General features: G+C 47.4%; 1 protein-coding gene, 1 non-coding gene and 1 pseudogene across 2 annotated transcripts; 2 read left to right on the top strand and 1 right to left on the bottom strand.

Moving 5' to 3' along the window:
* The first annotated feature begins 1,321 nt into the window (after positions 1-1,321).
* On the top strand, positions 1,322-2,449 carry LOC144514187 (uncharacterized). Its single transcript, XM_078245370.1, has 3 exons — positions 1,322-1,509; positions 1,625-2,072; positions 2,157-2,449. Exons 2-3 carry the CDS (start codon positions 1,741-1,743, stop codon positions 2,398-2,400), a joined length of 576 nt encoding a protein of 191 aa, XP_078101496.1. The 5' UTR covers positions 1,322-1,509; positions 1,625-1,740; the 3' UTR covers positions 2,401-2,449.
* Positions 2,450-7,142: 4,693 nt separating this feature from the next.
* Positions 7,143-7,209, bottom strand: LOC144514189 (U6 spliceosomal RNA; annotated as a pseudogene).
* A 554-nt stretch (positions 7,210-7,763) lies between these two features.
* Positions 7,764-7,879, top strand: LOC144514188 (U5 spliceosomal RNA). Its single transcript, XR_013501276.1, has one exon. It is a non-coding gene; the product is annotated as a U5 spliceosomal RNA (small nuclear RNA).
* The last annotated feature ends 6,200 nt before the right edge of the window (positions 7,880-14,079 follow it).

The raw sequence follows: 14,079 nt of genomic DNA, 5'->3' as shown, positions 1-14,079 counted from the left end.
GACACTCGAGTAGACACTTTTTAATATTTGTATTAAATATGAGTGCAGAACACTGTAGAAACTCGTATTGCCGTCGTCTGACAGTAGTCACGCCGACTTAACGCGGTGTTTTTACGGTCCTTTGGGGAATAGCTGAGTGTTGTTAGCAACAGTGTTGACGGTACAGTATTAAGTACAGTTAGCGAACTCATATTTCTGTCTGACATTAGTCACACCGAGTTAACGCGGTGTTTTTACGGTCCTTTTGGGGAATATCTGAGTGTTGTTGACAGTACAGACAGTAGCTTGCTACAGTGGCGATGTTTAGCTAGCCCGCGGCGGGACCCAACAGTGACACTCGAGTAGACACTTTTTAATATTTGTATTAAATATGAGTGCAGAACACTGTAGAAACTCATATCGCCGTCGTCTGACAGTAGTCACGCCGACTTAACGCAGTGTTTTTACGGTCCTTTTGGGGAATATCTGAGTGTTGTTAGCAAGAGTGTTGACAGTACAGTATTAAGTCCAGTTAGCGAACTCATATTTCTGTCTGACATTAGTCACACCGAGTTAACGCGGTGTTTTTACGGTCCTTTTGGGGAGTGTTGTTAGCCACAGTGTTATAGACCATTACCTGGGTCAGCATGTTAGCTAGCCGCTAAGTGTATGCTGCCTAAATAATTTTTATTTTTTATAGATATTTGATGTCGTAATATCTGTGATAATGTCATGAAACTGCTCTGATAAAAAAGGAATAAAGAATAAAATAGTGCAAGTGTAAATATAGGGATGACTGTGTGCTGTGTTATCCTCTGTTATAGATTCAGACAGCCATCTCTACTGTAAGTACCACATGCCATGCTGCTCTTAAATATAATAGTGCAAGTGTAAATATAGTGATGAGTGTGTGCTAACTGTTATCCTATGTGTTATAGATCTTCATCTTTACTGTAAGTACCTCTTCTCAGTCATTTTCTATTTATTTCTTTTTATGTTGAAATATCTACTGCAGTATTCTGCATCACTCACTCAACCTTTGTAATCTGTTTTCATCAGTTTGTCTCATCCCCGCTTTCTCAGCTTCAGTAGTAGTTTTTGTATGCAGCTTGGCTGAATGTGGGCCTGAATTTGTTTTTGCAAAGAATATATAGTATATGCAATGTACTGTCTATACATTTGAAGATTAACACAACAATCTCATTCATTCGTGTTACTGAAACATTTTATTTCTCTTAAAGCCTCAGACGTACAGGCCCCTCTCTCGCTCCTGCAGCATCCACCTCCTCCCCCTCAGCAGCACAGAAGGGGGCTGAGTGTCTCTGCCGTGACGAGCCCACGGATGAGGAGCTGCTGGAGGCCACGCAGGACCAGGACCAGCCCCTGCAACCTCCAGCAGCCATGGAGATGACGGCAGAGACACCAGCTCCCGCGCCACATCCCGGAGCTGCCAGTCCCGCGCCACCTGGAGTGCAGGAGTTGACGGAGCCAGCCGTCCTCCCTCCCCCGCCTTCTGCTGGCAGTTCTGAGGTACATATACATGTCTGTCAAAACATATCGGGCCTCTCTGCTGCCCTCACACATACAGTGTTTTTCCTTTTTAGATATTAAAGTGTCCTGTGTGTTTGTGTTGTCATCTCTCCAGCTGCTGCCTGCGTCCTGGCGGGCAGCTCTCACTGCAGAGCAGCAGCAGTGGATCGGCCGGGTGCTGTTTACCAGGAACAGCAAGGGGAGGTCCCAGCTCATCAAGGAGCTGAACGTATGGTGGTACCCTCCCCAGACCCGGCCGATCTACACCCAGCCTCCCGCTTCCCCGACCCCTTCTTTGCATGTCGGCTGTTCCTGTGGATGCCACACAGGATCTGGCAACTGCAGCTGACATGCCCCCAGCCTTTGTGCACCGGTACCATGACAAAGGCTGGGCTGTACAGGACCATCCGGAGGGTCCTGGACATCGACGGCTGGTATGTCATGGCCACTGAGTACCTAGAGTGCCGTCGGTGTAAGAAGAAGGTCGGAGGGTGGTCACAGGGCATCATCAGGCAGCTGTCCCCCACCTACAGCTGCCAATTCCCAGCTGTACTTACGTACAAGTAAGAAATATCAGTGTATGTTTATATACTATGATGTATATACTGTATGTTTTGCTGTATATGATGTTTGTTTTGTTTCTGCAGGCTGTCCTGTGACCTGAGGGTGGTCGCACAGCTGAGGTCTCGCACTCTGGGCAACAGTGCTTCTCGGCTGTGCAACACCCTGCGGGAGGCGCACTCGGATGCCTGGATGCGGAGTGCTATCGCGTATCCTCGGCGTGTGCGAGCAGTTCCTGGCCTTGTGCACGGTGAGGGGGCAGTTCCCACCACCACCCCAGATGCCCCCTCTCCCCTCCGCCGTCTGGCTGTTAACTGTGTACAGCCATGACATCCTGACGCGGCTGGAGGAGTACAAGGCCAGGATCACGTCCACCTTGGGATCCATCCATAAGATGGATTCCACTAAGAAGGCAAGTGAAGTTTGTACAGCACAGCTGTGTGTTCATGGACTCGCCATAACATGTAGAATCTCTCTCCTTAAGGTGACGAAAAAGCTCGCAGGTACCGCTGAAGACACGGCCGCCTGGGTTACCAACGTAGGTAACGAGCACGGGCAGGTCCTCATCAGTGTCCTCACCTGCTCTGAGGGCACCGAGGGCCTGTCCCCCATGGCGGCCGGGTTGATGAGGCGGTACCGACTCGCCGGGGTACAACCCCCCCAGCTGATCTACGTGGATCGTGACTGCTGCAGCCGAGACGGCGTGTCGAAGACAGCTGCCTTGTTTCAGGTGTGAAACTGACACTGTTAATAGTATTGTTAATAATAGTTTTTATTATCTCACATTATATGATGGAGTATTATGTATACTTTTGAGGATCATTATAACGTCATGAACACTGTATTTACAATGTGTGTATATATATACACACACACACGTATGTAAAGATTATAAATATTTAACCACATGATGTTTCTTCTGTCACAGGAGTGGGGACAGCTCGTGGTGAGACTGGACATCTGGCACCTGATGCGGCGCTTCGCGTCAGGTGTCACCACAGAGACCCACGAGCTGTACGCCCCCTTCATGAGGCAGCTGTCTCACTGCATCTTCGAGGTGGACTCGGGAGATGCCCGCCGTCTCACTGAGGCTAAGCGGTCACAGCTGGAGGGGGGGCAGCACGGGATGGTTGGCCTGACTGACGCCGAGGTAGCCAGGAGGATCACCAGGGAGGAGTGGAGGCTCCACTGTCGTCGTCGGACACGTGGAGCCGAGGAGTCGACACTCCTCATCCAGGAGCTCCTCGACACCTTCGGCGGACCAGCCGGGCGCAACACCCTGGACATCCCGTTGCTGGACGCTCTCCGCATCCAGGAAATTTGGAGGACGCAGAGGCCCCACCTCAGCTGCATCCAGGACCCACCGGGCGTGCAGCTGTACACACAGACTGGCAGGCTGACAAAGGGCGGAGTCAGCCTGCCTGTTTATCGCTGCGCGAGGGGCTCCACATCTCTGGAGTCCTTCCACCTCCACCTCAACCGGTTCATCCCAGGTACTTGCATGTTTCTCACAGCTTGTGATCAAATAACATTTATTCACATCTCATGGAAACTCTGATTTAATTTTTGATCTGAAACCTGCCTCCTCAGGGACGCGAGCCAGTGCCATGCACTTCCAGGCGTTCCTGGTCGATGGACTGGCGAGGTGGAACGAGGACCGCGCAGCAGCAGCAGCTGCACCCCCGGTCGCAGCTGAGGAACAGGTGGGACCTCTGCACTCCTACAGTGGCCACCTCAAGCACGTCCTTAACCAGAAGAGCCAACGGGTGCTTGGCCTTCCCATGGTTAAGGACTTCACCAAGCCTGCTGAGTACACAGGTATGTGTGTGTGTGAAAAAAAGACTTTATTCTAACATGATAACTACGAGGGAAAAGGAGGACTAACAAATCCTTTGCTTTGTGTTTCTGCTGTGTGACAGGGGAGCTCATCGGGGTTGAGTACCTGTACCAGCAGACAGGCAGAGTGCTTGAGGTTGTCAGCTTGGACCCTGACACTCCGGACGAGGCTGCTGCCATCGAGTCCCTTGGGGAGGACGAGGACGAGGGTATAGGTGAGGACGTTGAGGACCCAACGATCTTCGAGCCCCATACCCTCTCCGCCAGCACAGTGGCAGCAGCTCGGTCAGGTGATCCAGCTGACGCACCCCCGTCTGAGCCATCCGGTCCGGCCGCCCCTGAACAAGTTGCCTCTACCGAGGCCCCAGAAGATCCTGCTTCCAGGCAGTCCTCCTCAGAGTCTGAGGTAAAGTTCACTGACTAGCAACTGATGTGTTCTTTTTTCTTTTTGTATATGTGTTACATGTTTTATGTGTTTTTATGTGTGTTGTTGTGCTTATGGAACATGAAATGATGTTGATGGGACATTAAAGACTCTTGTCTATCAGATTATGATAGTATGATTAATAATAATAATAATAATAATAATAGTTATAAAATATTTGTATTTCAGAAAAACAAAAGTACTAAATGTTTCCCAGCGCTCTTTTTACTTACAGCGATTTCTCTTTCTTGTGTTTCTTGTCAGGACGAGATGGAGGGGCCTGATGGTCATGTCCTGAGGCTGGCCCAGGCCCTGCTGGAAGCACGGAGCCTTCTGGGGCTCTCTGACAAGAGGGTAGACAGACTCATTGTGCTCTGGCATCGCCTGCCGGAGCACGACAAGAAGCGAGTCGTCTACCCTCCCAGATACCGGGAGAGGCAGCCTAAGGGGCGGTTCAAGGCAGCGAAGGGGAAAAACACCTCCTGCCCTGGAAAGGAGAGTCTCCAACGGTGAGACTCTTTGCAAATATTATTATATTAATTCTCTAATAAAAACATGGTCTATAATAACCCACTCTGTGCTCTCACTGACTCTTTCAGCTGTCTTCTCGGACCGAATTCGGGCCCTGCAAGCTGGCCCAGCGCCAGTCGCCTGGTGGAGGCCATTTGCAGCCAGCTCTGCCGGCTCTACCCATGGGACACGTGGTCTGTGGGGGTCAAGAGGTCTAGGTGGTCCCTGGTCCTCTCAGACTACGTGGCTATCAGAGCGGCAGTGCTGGCCAGCCCGAGGTTGATGGCTCAGACGGACATCCAGCTCTATGAGCTGAACCAGTTGACCCTGTCTAAGTGGTAAGTTTAACATGAAGCTGTGTTGATGTGTTGTAATCTGTACTGTCATTTATCTTTTGATGAAAGCTCAAGAGTCTAAAAGGAGAATATGTTTGTCTTCCAGGTTCTCGTGGCGCCAGAAAGAGAGGGACCAGGCTGTGCTGCTGCAGGCAACTGGCATCGTGCCTGTGGCAGCACTGGCTGGGGAGCCTCTGCCTCCAGCAAAAGGGCTGTCCTTTGTCCAGGCGGGACAAGGACAGCCCTTTGACTACAACATCCCCGAGGAGCAGCCCGGCCCCTCAACAAGAGGACTGCCCCCTCCTCCTCCTCCCCCTCCTCTTCCTCCAGATGGAGAGCATCCAGGACCCTCATCTGGAGGCCTACAGCCCACTCCTCCACCACTGCTCCTGGGTCCTCCTCCTCCTCCTCTGACTATGTCCAGGACAACAGCGTACAGGAAGAGGAAGGCGGCCGAGGCTGCCGCTGCAGGACAGGGGCCGCCACCCGGGAGCAAACCCTGCCGCCAGATATTGCAGTACACCTGCAGCAAGTGTGGCCAGCCCAAAAGGCTCGAAACTGGCCACACACGTGTGGGAGGCGTGGCGTACTGTTCAACTGCCGGGGGGAAATCTGTGGAGGAGTGGACTGCGGAGATGAAGAGGAACATGGCCAGAGACCCTGGGGGGCCGGGGCTGTGATTTATTCGATTTCCTTTTCTTTCTCCTCAGGGAAATATTTTGTATCGTTCGGTTTTTTATTTTTTTATTTTGCTTTGTTTTAATTAGTTATTGTTCTAGTGCTGCCAGATGTCCGTCCCCTTCCTCTTTCTTTGTGTTGGCGTTCTAACCTCCGGTGGATTTATGAGGACTATGGTTGACTGCTGGTCTGATACCATTTTTTGAGTCCCGATTCTGATACCTGAACTTGCGTATCGGCCGATACCGGTGTGTCATATATTTTATGTTTTAACAGCTGTATACTACTATCCCTGTATGGCTGATATGATGTATAACAACTGTATACTACTATCTCTGTATAGATGATATGATGTATAACAGCTGTATACTACTATCTCTGTATAGATGATATGATGTATAACAACTGTATACTACTATCTCTGTAGACCTTCCTCCGCAGCACTGTGGAGGAAGGAAGGAAGGTCTGGCAAAGACTACCAGGAGGGTGCCTTATTTTAATGGTTTGTGTGCCCTCATGCTCATTTTCAGGTTCATAATTGTATTTTATTATTATAATCTGACTTTTCTGTGTTTTTAAAAATAAAAATCAGCAATTGCACTTTATTTGGAAGCTTTATTTATGATGCATGACATATACATTTATTTATATACACACACACACACACAGTCAGATGAAGCTTGTTCATGAGCAGCATGTGATGCATTTAGATAAAAAAAAAGGCTGCAGGTTGTAGAGGATTAAAACCTTTATTGTTCATATCTCAAGCATTTTAGGATGACGCTTCTTTCAGACCGATTTCAGTTCTTCATCTACAGTCTCCTGTATAATAATAATCTCCAACATAATGAGTCAGACTAGTGCTGGCTCAGGGGTCAAATGTGGAGAACGATAAAATCTAAACCTAAACAAGTCACAAACATTGCAATATTAAAATCATCTTACAAGAACCTTACTGCTGCATGTTACACACACATGTTATGTTATGTAATAAAAAACCTTGTGTGTGTGTGAGCAGCATGTTCAGTTATGGATGCATTTGGATTAAACAGTTACATAGTGGGTGCTTTAATGCTCCAAACATGTTCATATTCTTGAGACACACAAACACACAAGCTCAGATGAAGCTTGTATACGAATAGATAGCTTGTTGGATGGATGGATGGATGCGTGTTCTCCATCTTTGCCTGCCGCGGGCGGGGATCGAACCTCAGAACTTCAACAAATGCCCAAAACTTGCCTAGGCCCCCCTCCCTGCGAAAACAGAGAAGAACGAGCAATAAGCTGCTCGCAGGGGCCATGCTAATCTTCTCTGTATCGTTCCAATTTTGTCATATGTGCTGCCTGAGCAAGCACATTAAACCTCAGGTGTTGCCTACACTTTAAACCCCTTGTTTTCATACTGACACCTTCACAGCGGTGCAGGCTGGAGGTCCAAATTCTGTAGGTCCAAATTCTGTAGAAGTACTCTCAAATGTCACAATAGCAAGGGGTGAGGTCTTTCATCCCAAGACATCAATGTCTTCTTGCAATTTGTTTAAACTGCCAGCTAATTCTGTGTCCATGTTTAATTTAAAAAAAGAAAATCCAAAAATGCCCTGACAGTGGCAAGGAGGTGGTGCCCAATTTGCCCTTCAGGTCAGAGGCACAGCAGATGGTCCAGTGGGCCAGAGTTTGACTTGTGTCTTTTGTTTGGGTAAATGCATAGTTCTGAATTAGGCTCAGCCAACAACTGCCTTGGCTAGATTCTTTAGAAGGGCTTGCTAAGTATGTCTGACCCATTGATTTTGTAGCCAGCAAGAACTCTGGTCACCACACAGGAAGCTTCGAGCCACATGACCTTTCCTGCATGGCAGTGCCAGTGAGTCTTTAGTGCAGAGTTTCATGTCTTTAACAGCTCGGGGCTGTACTTACTCTGGTTTCTCTTCATAACGCACAAGTCTTTCGCCTTTTACTTAAGACTTCCGTGGAGAGGAACACCAATGAGTTGAACCTATTTTTGGTGGGCTCTGCTGTTTGGCTGAGACTTGTGAAAAGCAAATAAGCTGTCCTTAACTAGACTTCTGTTGTTATTAGCAGCTAAGAAACAGGACACAGAGGGAATATTGCCATTTGGCTGAACCTTCTCCAATTGTGGAAACCCCAAAAGCTGTCTTTAACCAGCCTTAGGTGCTTCACCATGGAGCGCTTGGGCGGGGATGCTAAGTAGCAGCTATTGTTATGCCCAATTAAAAGTACTGGACCATGACAAGTGCGAACCGTCCGGGGAGGTTGCGTCGGACAGCAAACAGGTGGTGCTCATCGCTTCTCGGCCTTTTGGTTAAGACTGCGATCACCTCCGGTTAATCGGAAAACTCTGCCTGTTTGTGGCCTTGTTTTCTGTGTTTTTGGAGGATATTGTCATATTGTTTAGAATTTCTTGTAATTTGCTCTTTCACAAAGGTAGGTAAGTTTCTTAAAACTTTATTTTTGACCTCAACTAGGTCAATTGAGTGGGGTCTCCATCATGTCAGCCAACCATGCTGGCATGCGGAGGCACCACAGCGTCCGTTTTACTTTTAAAGATAAAGATGGCAATCCATTGGTAATGTCGAGGCTTGACTTTTCCAGGAAGTTAATACAGAGAACGTTACATTTCCCACCAGAAGATATAAATTGTATTGTTACCCTGCCTTTTAACAAAGGTTTTGATGTAAGCTTTCGCTCTGCCAGTGTTCTTAGAGACTTCTGGAATAGATATGAAAATGAAAAACACCAGTTTTCCACTTTCAATGTTGAGAAACTGACTGACAATGCCTTTAAAACAGTCATTGTCAGAATGTTCAATGACATTTGTTTGTGGCTGGGGAGATATTGCACTGTGAAAGGCCAGGCTACCAAGGTGAGAGATGAGGATGGAATCTGGAATTGCGCGTGGAGGGTCCCCATACACCAATGTCAGGACCCTCAGGGCTTCCAGGGCCTGAAACATCTGACATCAATGATAGTTGATAGTCGGTAACAACAGAGGCTACATCCACTACCAGGGACAGCCCAAGCTCTGCCGCAAGTGTGGTGAGCATGGGCACCTGGCAGAAGCATGTCAACAGATAATTTGTGGGAAATGTAGAGAAATTGGGCATACCTTTGAGGAGTGTACCAATGGCAGGACGTGTAATCTTTGTGGAGAAACAAACCACCTCTTCAGAGATTGCCCAAAGTCTTTTGCCAACAAACTGAAAGCAGCAAAGGTAGTCGCAAAGGAACAAAATGGCGGACCAGGTGAACCATTTAGAGAGCTGTTTGAAGAAGCCGAGCTGGGAAATTCAAATCTCCCTCCAAATCCTGTGATTGGAGAACAAGAAATGGGTGACAGGGGAGAGGAGGAGGGGCCTGTAACTGCCCAATCAGAGGAGAGTGGTGAGAAAGATGGGGCAGTGCAGGCAGAAGGCGCAGCTAGTCTAGAACATGAAAGTGACCAGTCACAAGGCAATAGCAAGGATGCCTCCCTCCCCAATGCCCAGCCGGCCAAGAGGCCTTTATCAGAAACGTCCTCTGAGTCTCCTGGAGTCGCAGAGAAGAGGGGAAGAGCTGGCAACTCCTCAGACAGTTTCTGTGGGGGAGCCCAGAGTCTTTCCCCCCAATTCCCCAAATGAGGTCTCTTTCCTGAACATAGCTCTGCAATCAACCCCCAAGGACTCAAACTTAAATGCAACCTTACAACAAAGGCCCACCCCCAAAGTCCAACGGAGAAATGAAGCTCAAACCCTTCCCTTTTCACCAATAGGAGTGAAGGAAGAGCTCCATTCACAAGCCATTGACTAACTGCCTCTTTTAAGACATTTTAACATTGCAATTCACCTCTTAGTCCTTTAAAATGTCATACTTGTTATTTATAATCATAATCATGACACTTACCTTCTCAACCATAAATGTGAGAAGTGTGAAGTCGAGCGTTAGAGCCAAGACTGTTTTATCCTTTCTTAACTCTTTGAAGTCGGATGTGTTTTTAATACAGGAGTGTGGTCTGCCATTTTTAAACCATTACAGAGATTGGGAGGCGTTATGGCAACAAACATCGATATGGAGCGGATCAAATCAGAACAAAAATTATGGCGTGGCCATTCTAATCAAAAAAACCCTAGTCTTGGTGAAGGGTAGCACAGTGGTGAGAGATGGCCGGGCACTTTTAGCACACTTGACTTTTATGGGAAGAGATTTTAACGTCTTAAATATTTATGGTTTTAATGATAAAAATGACAGTTATGACCTTTTAGAAGACCTGCAGTTCCACATGCTAGGTAGGGCACCACTAGTTGTAGGGGGTGATTTTACTTGTATTCTAAGCAGGAATGACAGGAAACGAGCAGGGGAAGATCTTAAAATTGACAAAACATCAGTTTTATTACAGGACATATGCAAAGATTTTAAACTTCTCGACTGTTTTAGAACCATGCATCCCAGAGAGCAAGGCTTCACCTGGTTCAGTGGTGATGGCACCAGAGCCTCTCGCATAGATTACATTTTATCACGCGATTGCCCACCAATGGATGTTAGATTGGAACCCGTTTTCTTTTCTGACCACGCAATGCTTTCCTGTACCCTCTCACTGTCTTCTGAGGTGATATTAGGAAGTGGTCTGTGGAAGCTCAACTGTTCCCTTTTAGAGGATAGGGAGTTAGTTAGTCAGTATCGGGAGCAGTACCTCGAGTGGCAGACCCTTCAAGAGTTTTACAATACATGTGCACATTGGTGGGAAATGGTAAAAAGACGGACCCAGACCTTCTTTAGATAGGCAGGTAAGAGAAAGAAAGATAGGGACGACAGACGCATGTTGGGACTGCAAAAACGACTCCAGCGGTATTTTAAACTAAACCAACAAGGGATAGATCTAAATGACGACATGAAACAAATTAAAAGAGAGATGTCCCTTTTAGCAGAAATTAAAAGCAAGGGTGTCATTTTAAGAAGCAAAGAAAAAGAAATAGAGGAAGGGGAAAAGTGTACAACATACTTCTTTAAGAAAATAGTAAATAAAGGAGGGGGCATTTTAAGCTTAAAAAAAGAAAATGGCTGCACTGCTAAAACAGAGGAAATCAAAGACACAATTGAAAACCTTTATACAGAACTATATAGAGAAAAACTGGTTCAACGAGACAGCATGATGGAAGTTTTAAATTTCATTGAGCAAATGGTAGACGACAGAGTGGTTTTAACCCAGGATTTTACCATTCTAGAGTTGTAAATGAATGCATCAAGAGTTTTAGATGAGGGAAGTCCCCAGGAGAAGACGGACTTTTTGGGCACATTTTGGGATATTTTAGCACCTGACTTGCTTGATGTTTTTAGCGATTTGGAAAAACTTGAACAACTTCCTGACAGCTTTAGAGTAGGGATAGTGACCTTCCTTTACAAAGACAAAGGCAAGACTGACCTGAGAAATTGGAGACCCATCACACTTTTAAATTTTGACTGTAAACTTTTTAGTAAACTTTTAGCATCACGCACGTCTTTGTTTTTAGAAGGGCTGATCCACCCGGATCAAGCCTGTGCCATACCAGGGAGGAAGATCACCGACAGCCTTGTACTGATCCGAGACACCATCTGTTATGCGAAAGACAGAAACATCCGGCTAATAGTCCTAAATTTAGATTTTGAGAAAGCTTTTGATCGGGTCTCGCAGCAATACCTTTTCCAGGTACTGCGAAAAATGGGTTTCCCAAGAAGGTTTATAGCCTGGGTGGGATTGCTGTACCGGGGTATTACCAGCAAATTCCTTGTTAACGGGAATCTGACAAAAGCAGTCAATATCAACTGCGGTGTCCATCAGGGGTGTCCGTTATCTGCCCTCCTTTATGTTATTTGCATCGAACCACTGGCACAGATCTTGAGAAGGGACAAACAAATCAATGGCGTATGAGTGCCAGGGAGCGGGGGACTTGCGACAAAGTGCATTTTATATATGGACGATATTAACATTTTATGCACTGACCTTTTATCTGTCAACAGGACTCTAGACTTGACCGACTGGTTTGGGCGGGCCTCTGGGTCAAAACTAAATAGAAGCAAGACCCTAGCCCATTTTTATGGACCGTGGACAGCGACTGAGATGACAGGACTCCCCCTGACTGTGACCCAGACCGACCAAAAAATACTTGGGGTCAAATTTGATAGGGAGGGGGAGGGAAAACAAACTGGCCAGACATGGAAGGGAAAGTTAGGCAGAGACTAGGGTACTGGAGACTTAGAGGACTGACACTAGAAGGAAAGGTTTTAATCATCAAGCCAGTGATTTTACCTTTGCTTTTACTCATCAGCTCTGTTTTTATGCCACCCAGAAAAGTGATTTTAGACCTGGAACGAGCCATCTTTTATTTCCTGTGGGGGTCCAAGTGGGAACGAGTGCAGAGAAGCGTGATGAAGAAGCCCAAGGAGAAAGGAGGGAAAGGAGTGCTGGACCTGTTATTGTTTTTAGGGAGCAGATTTACAGCTATACACATAACAGCAGCCACGGCCCCATCCAGAAATGCTAAGACAGCAGCTATGGCACGGTTCTGGATGGGGTCATATCTCAGAAGACTGAAGATTTTACCCTCTGATCTTAAAGTACCTGTGTCTTTTATCCTGCCGCCAACCTATGCTTTTATCCAGACCTTTTTAAAACGTTTTCACCTTGAGCAAGAAGATGTGTATGTTTTAACAAATCATCGCTCTCTCATTTCAGTTGTGCAAGAGCGGGAACCAGTGAGTCCAGTGCGTGGGCTGGCATTTGGAGAGCCCTCAACTGTTTGGCGCAACATGAACCATTCGGTTCTCCCAAACAGACTCCGGTCATGGATGGTGGCTCATGAGATCCTCCCGGTCAGGTCCGTCATGCACTCCCGGGGCATGTCAGCGCACTCAACCTGCCCCCGACCAGGTTGTGGCGAGCCTGAGTTGGTGAGGCATTTGCTCTGGGAGTGCAACGCTGCCGTAGACCAGTGGGCAATGGCCGGCTCCTTGCAATTCCCGTACTTACCAGCAAGGGAGGTTCTCACAGCACAGCTAGTGCTGTATGGGGTGAGCCCAAAGAAACAGATGCCAGCAAATCAGTGGCTCACCCTGGCTGCCATCAAAGACGCCATTTGGACCTCCAGAAACTTGCTGGTAAGAAAGCACATGCAGATCCCCCCCGCAGCTGTGATCAGGATGGCTGCAGCAGCGGCCCAAATGGCCCGAGCTGCAAGCGGCAGGCCAAGGACACAGCTGCAAAGAAGAATCGCCTCTGTGCCCATTCGGACGAAGGAGCCGGAGCCACACAAGAAAACGTCAAAGCAGCGGTGACCTGACTCTCCGGGTGAGGCAGGTGGGAAGGAGCAACAAGGGGAGGGTCTCCTCTGAGCACCGTAACAGGATCCCGAGAGACCCAAACGGTATTAGTATAGCCTTGTTAGGGACTCGCTGCGCTCCTGCACAACTGATATTTGAAGAGAGCATTTAAACCAATGCCCTCTCTCTTAGGTGCACCCTTCTTCTGTCTTGTGGAAAACCAATTAACAACGCACACGGAGCTGCGCGTCGCTCAATTTGATATTGGACCAAAACAGACATGCGTCACAGTGGCTGGCGGAATTCATGGCCAGCGGTTGTGGAAAAAACCGCTGTTGTTATCAGTTTAATATCTGATATGTCCTCTATCAGGGAACAACATCTTAAATGGGTTAGGGTTAGGATTAGGGAATAAGAAATGTATCTCGATGATTCCCCCTGCTTCATCCGACGCCTAGGCAGTTAGATAGGGAATGAAATGTACGGGCCGGCGCACATCAGTCAAAGTACTTCATTCCTACATTTCCCACACTTAGTTACCTCTATATCACACTGCAATTGCATAAACCTGATTGTCTGTTTAGAAAATCTGATCATGTAGTAATTATCTTGACTTTAGACGTTTTCAGCCCGACATGAAAACATCGGAGAAGCAGAGATAAGCTCTTCGCGTCAGCCAAGCTGACAGCATCCCGATATTCACTATGTTCATTAGTTTCCTTTTTGGTTTTTGGGCTGTGCGTTTCTGTCTGAAATGCAATCAGTCATTCTAGTCGGTTTATTAAACAGTTTTGCTTAGTCATGCTTCTAGGCTTTGAAGTCTGTTTTAAGCCTGTCTGTTTATTAGCGGCTTCTTTAAATTGCACAGTCGTGCTTGTAGGTCCTGAAGTCCGTAGACCCACCCCTGTCAGTCAGGCCCAAGGGTCCTGAAGTCCAGGT

This window comes from Sander vitreus, unplaced genomic scaffold, assembly GCF_031162955.1.
Source record: "Sander vitreus isolate 19-12246 unplaced genomic scaffold, sanVit1 ctg490_0, whole genome shotgun sequence".
NCBI lineage: Eukaryota > Metazoa > Chordata > Actinopteri > Perciformes > Percidae > Sander > Sander vitreus.
This window is presented reverse-complemented; position numbering and strand designations above follow the sequence as displayed.

Coding starts and splice junctions, on each gene's coding strand:
- LOC144514187 (XM_078245370.1), top strand. CDS start 1,741: ATGGTGGTACCCTCCCCAGACCCGGCCGATCTACACCCAGCCTCCCGC. Junction 2,073..2,156: donor CCAGCTGTACTTACGTACAA/GTAAGAAATATC, acceptor TTGTTTCTGCAG/GCTGTCCTGTGACCTGAGGG.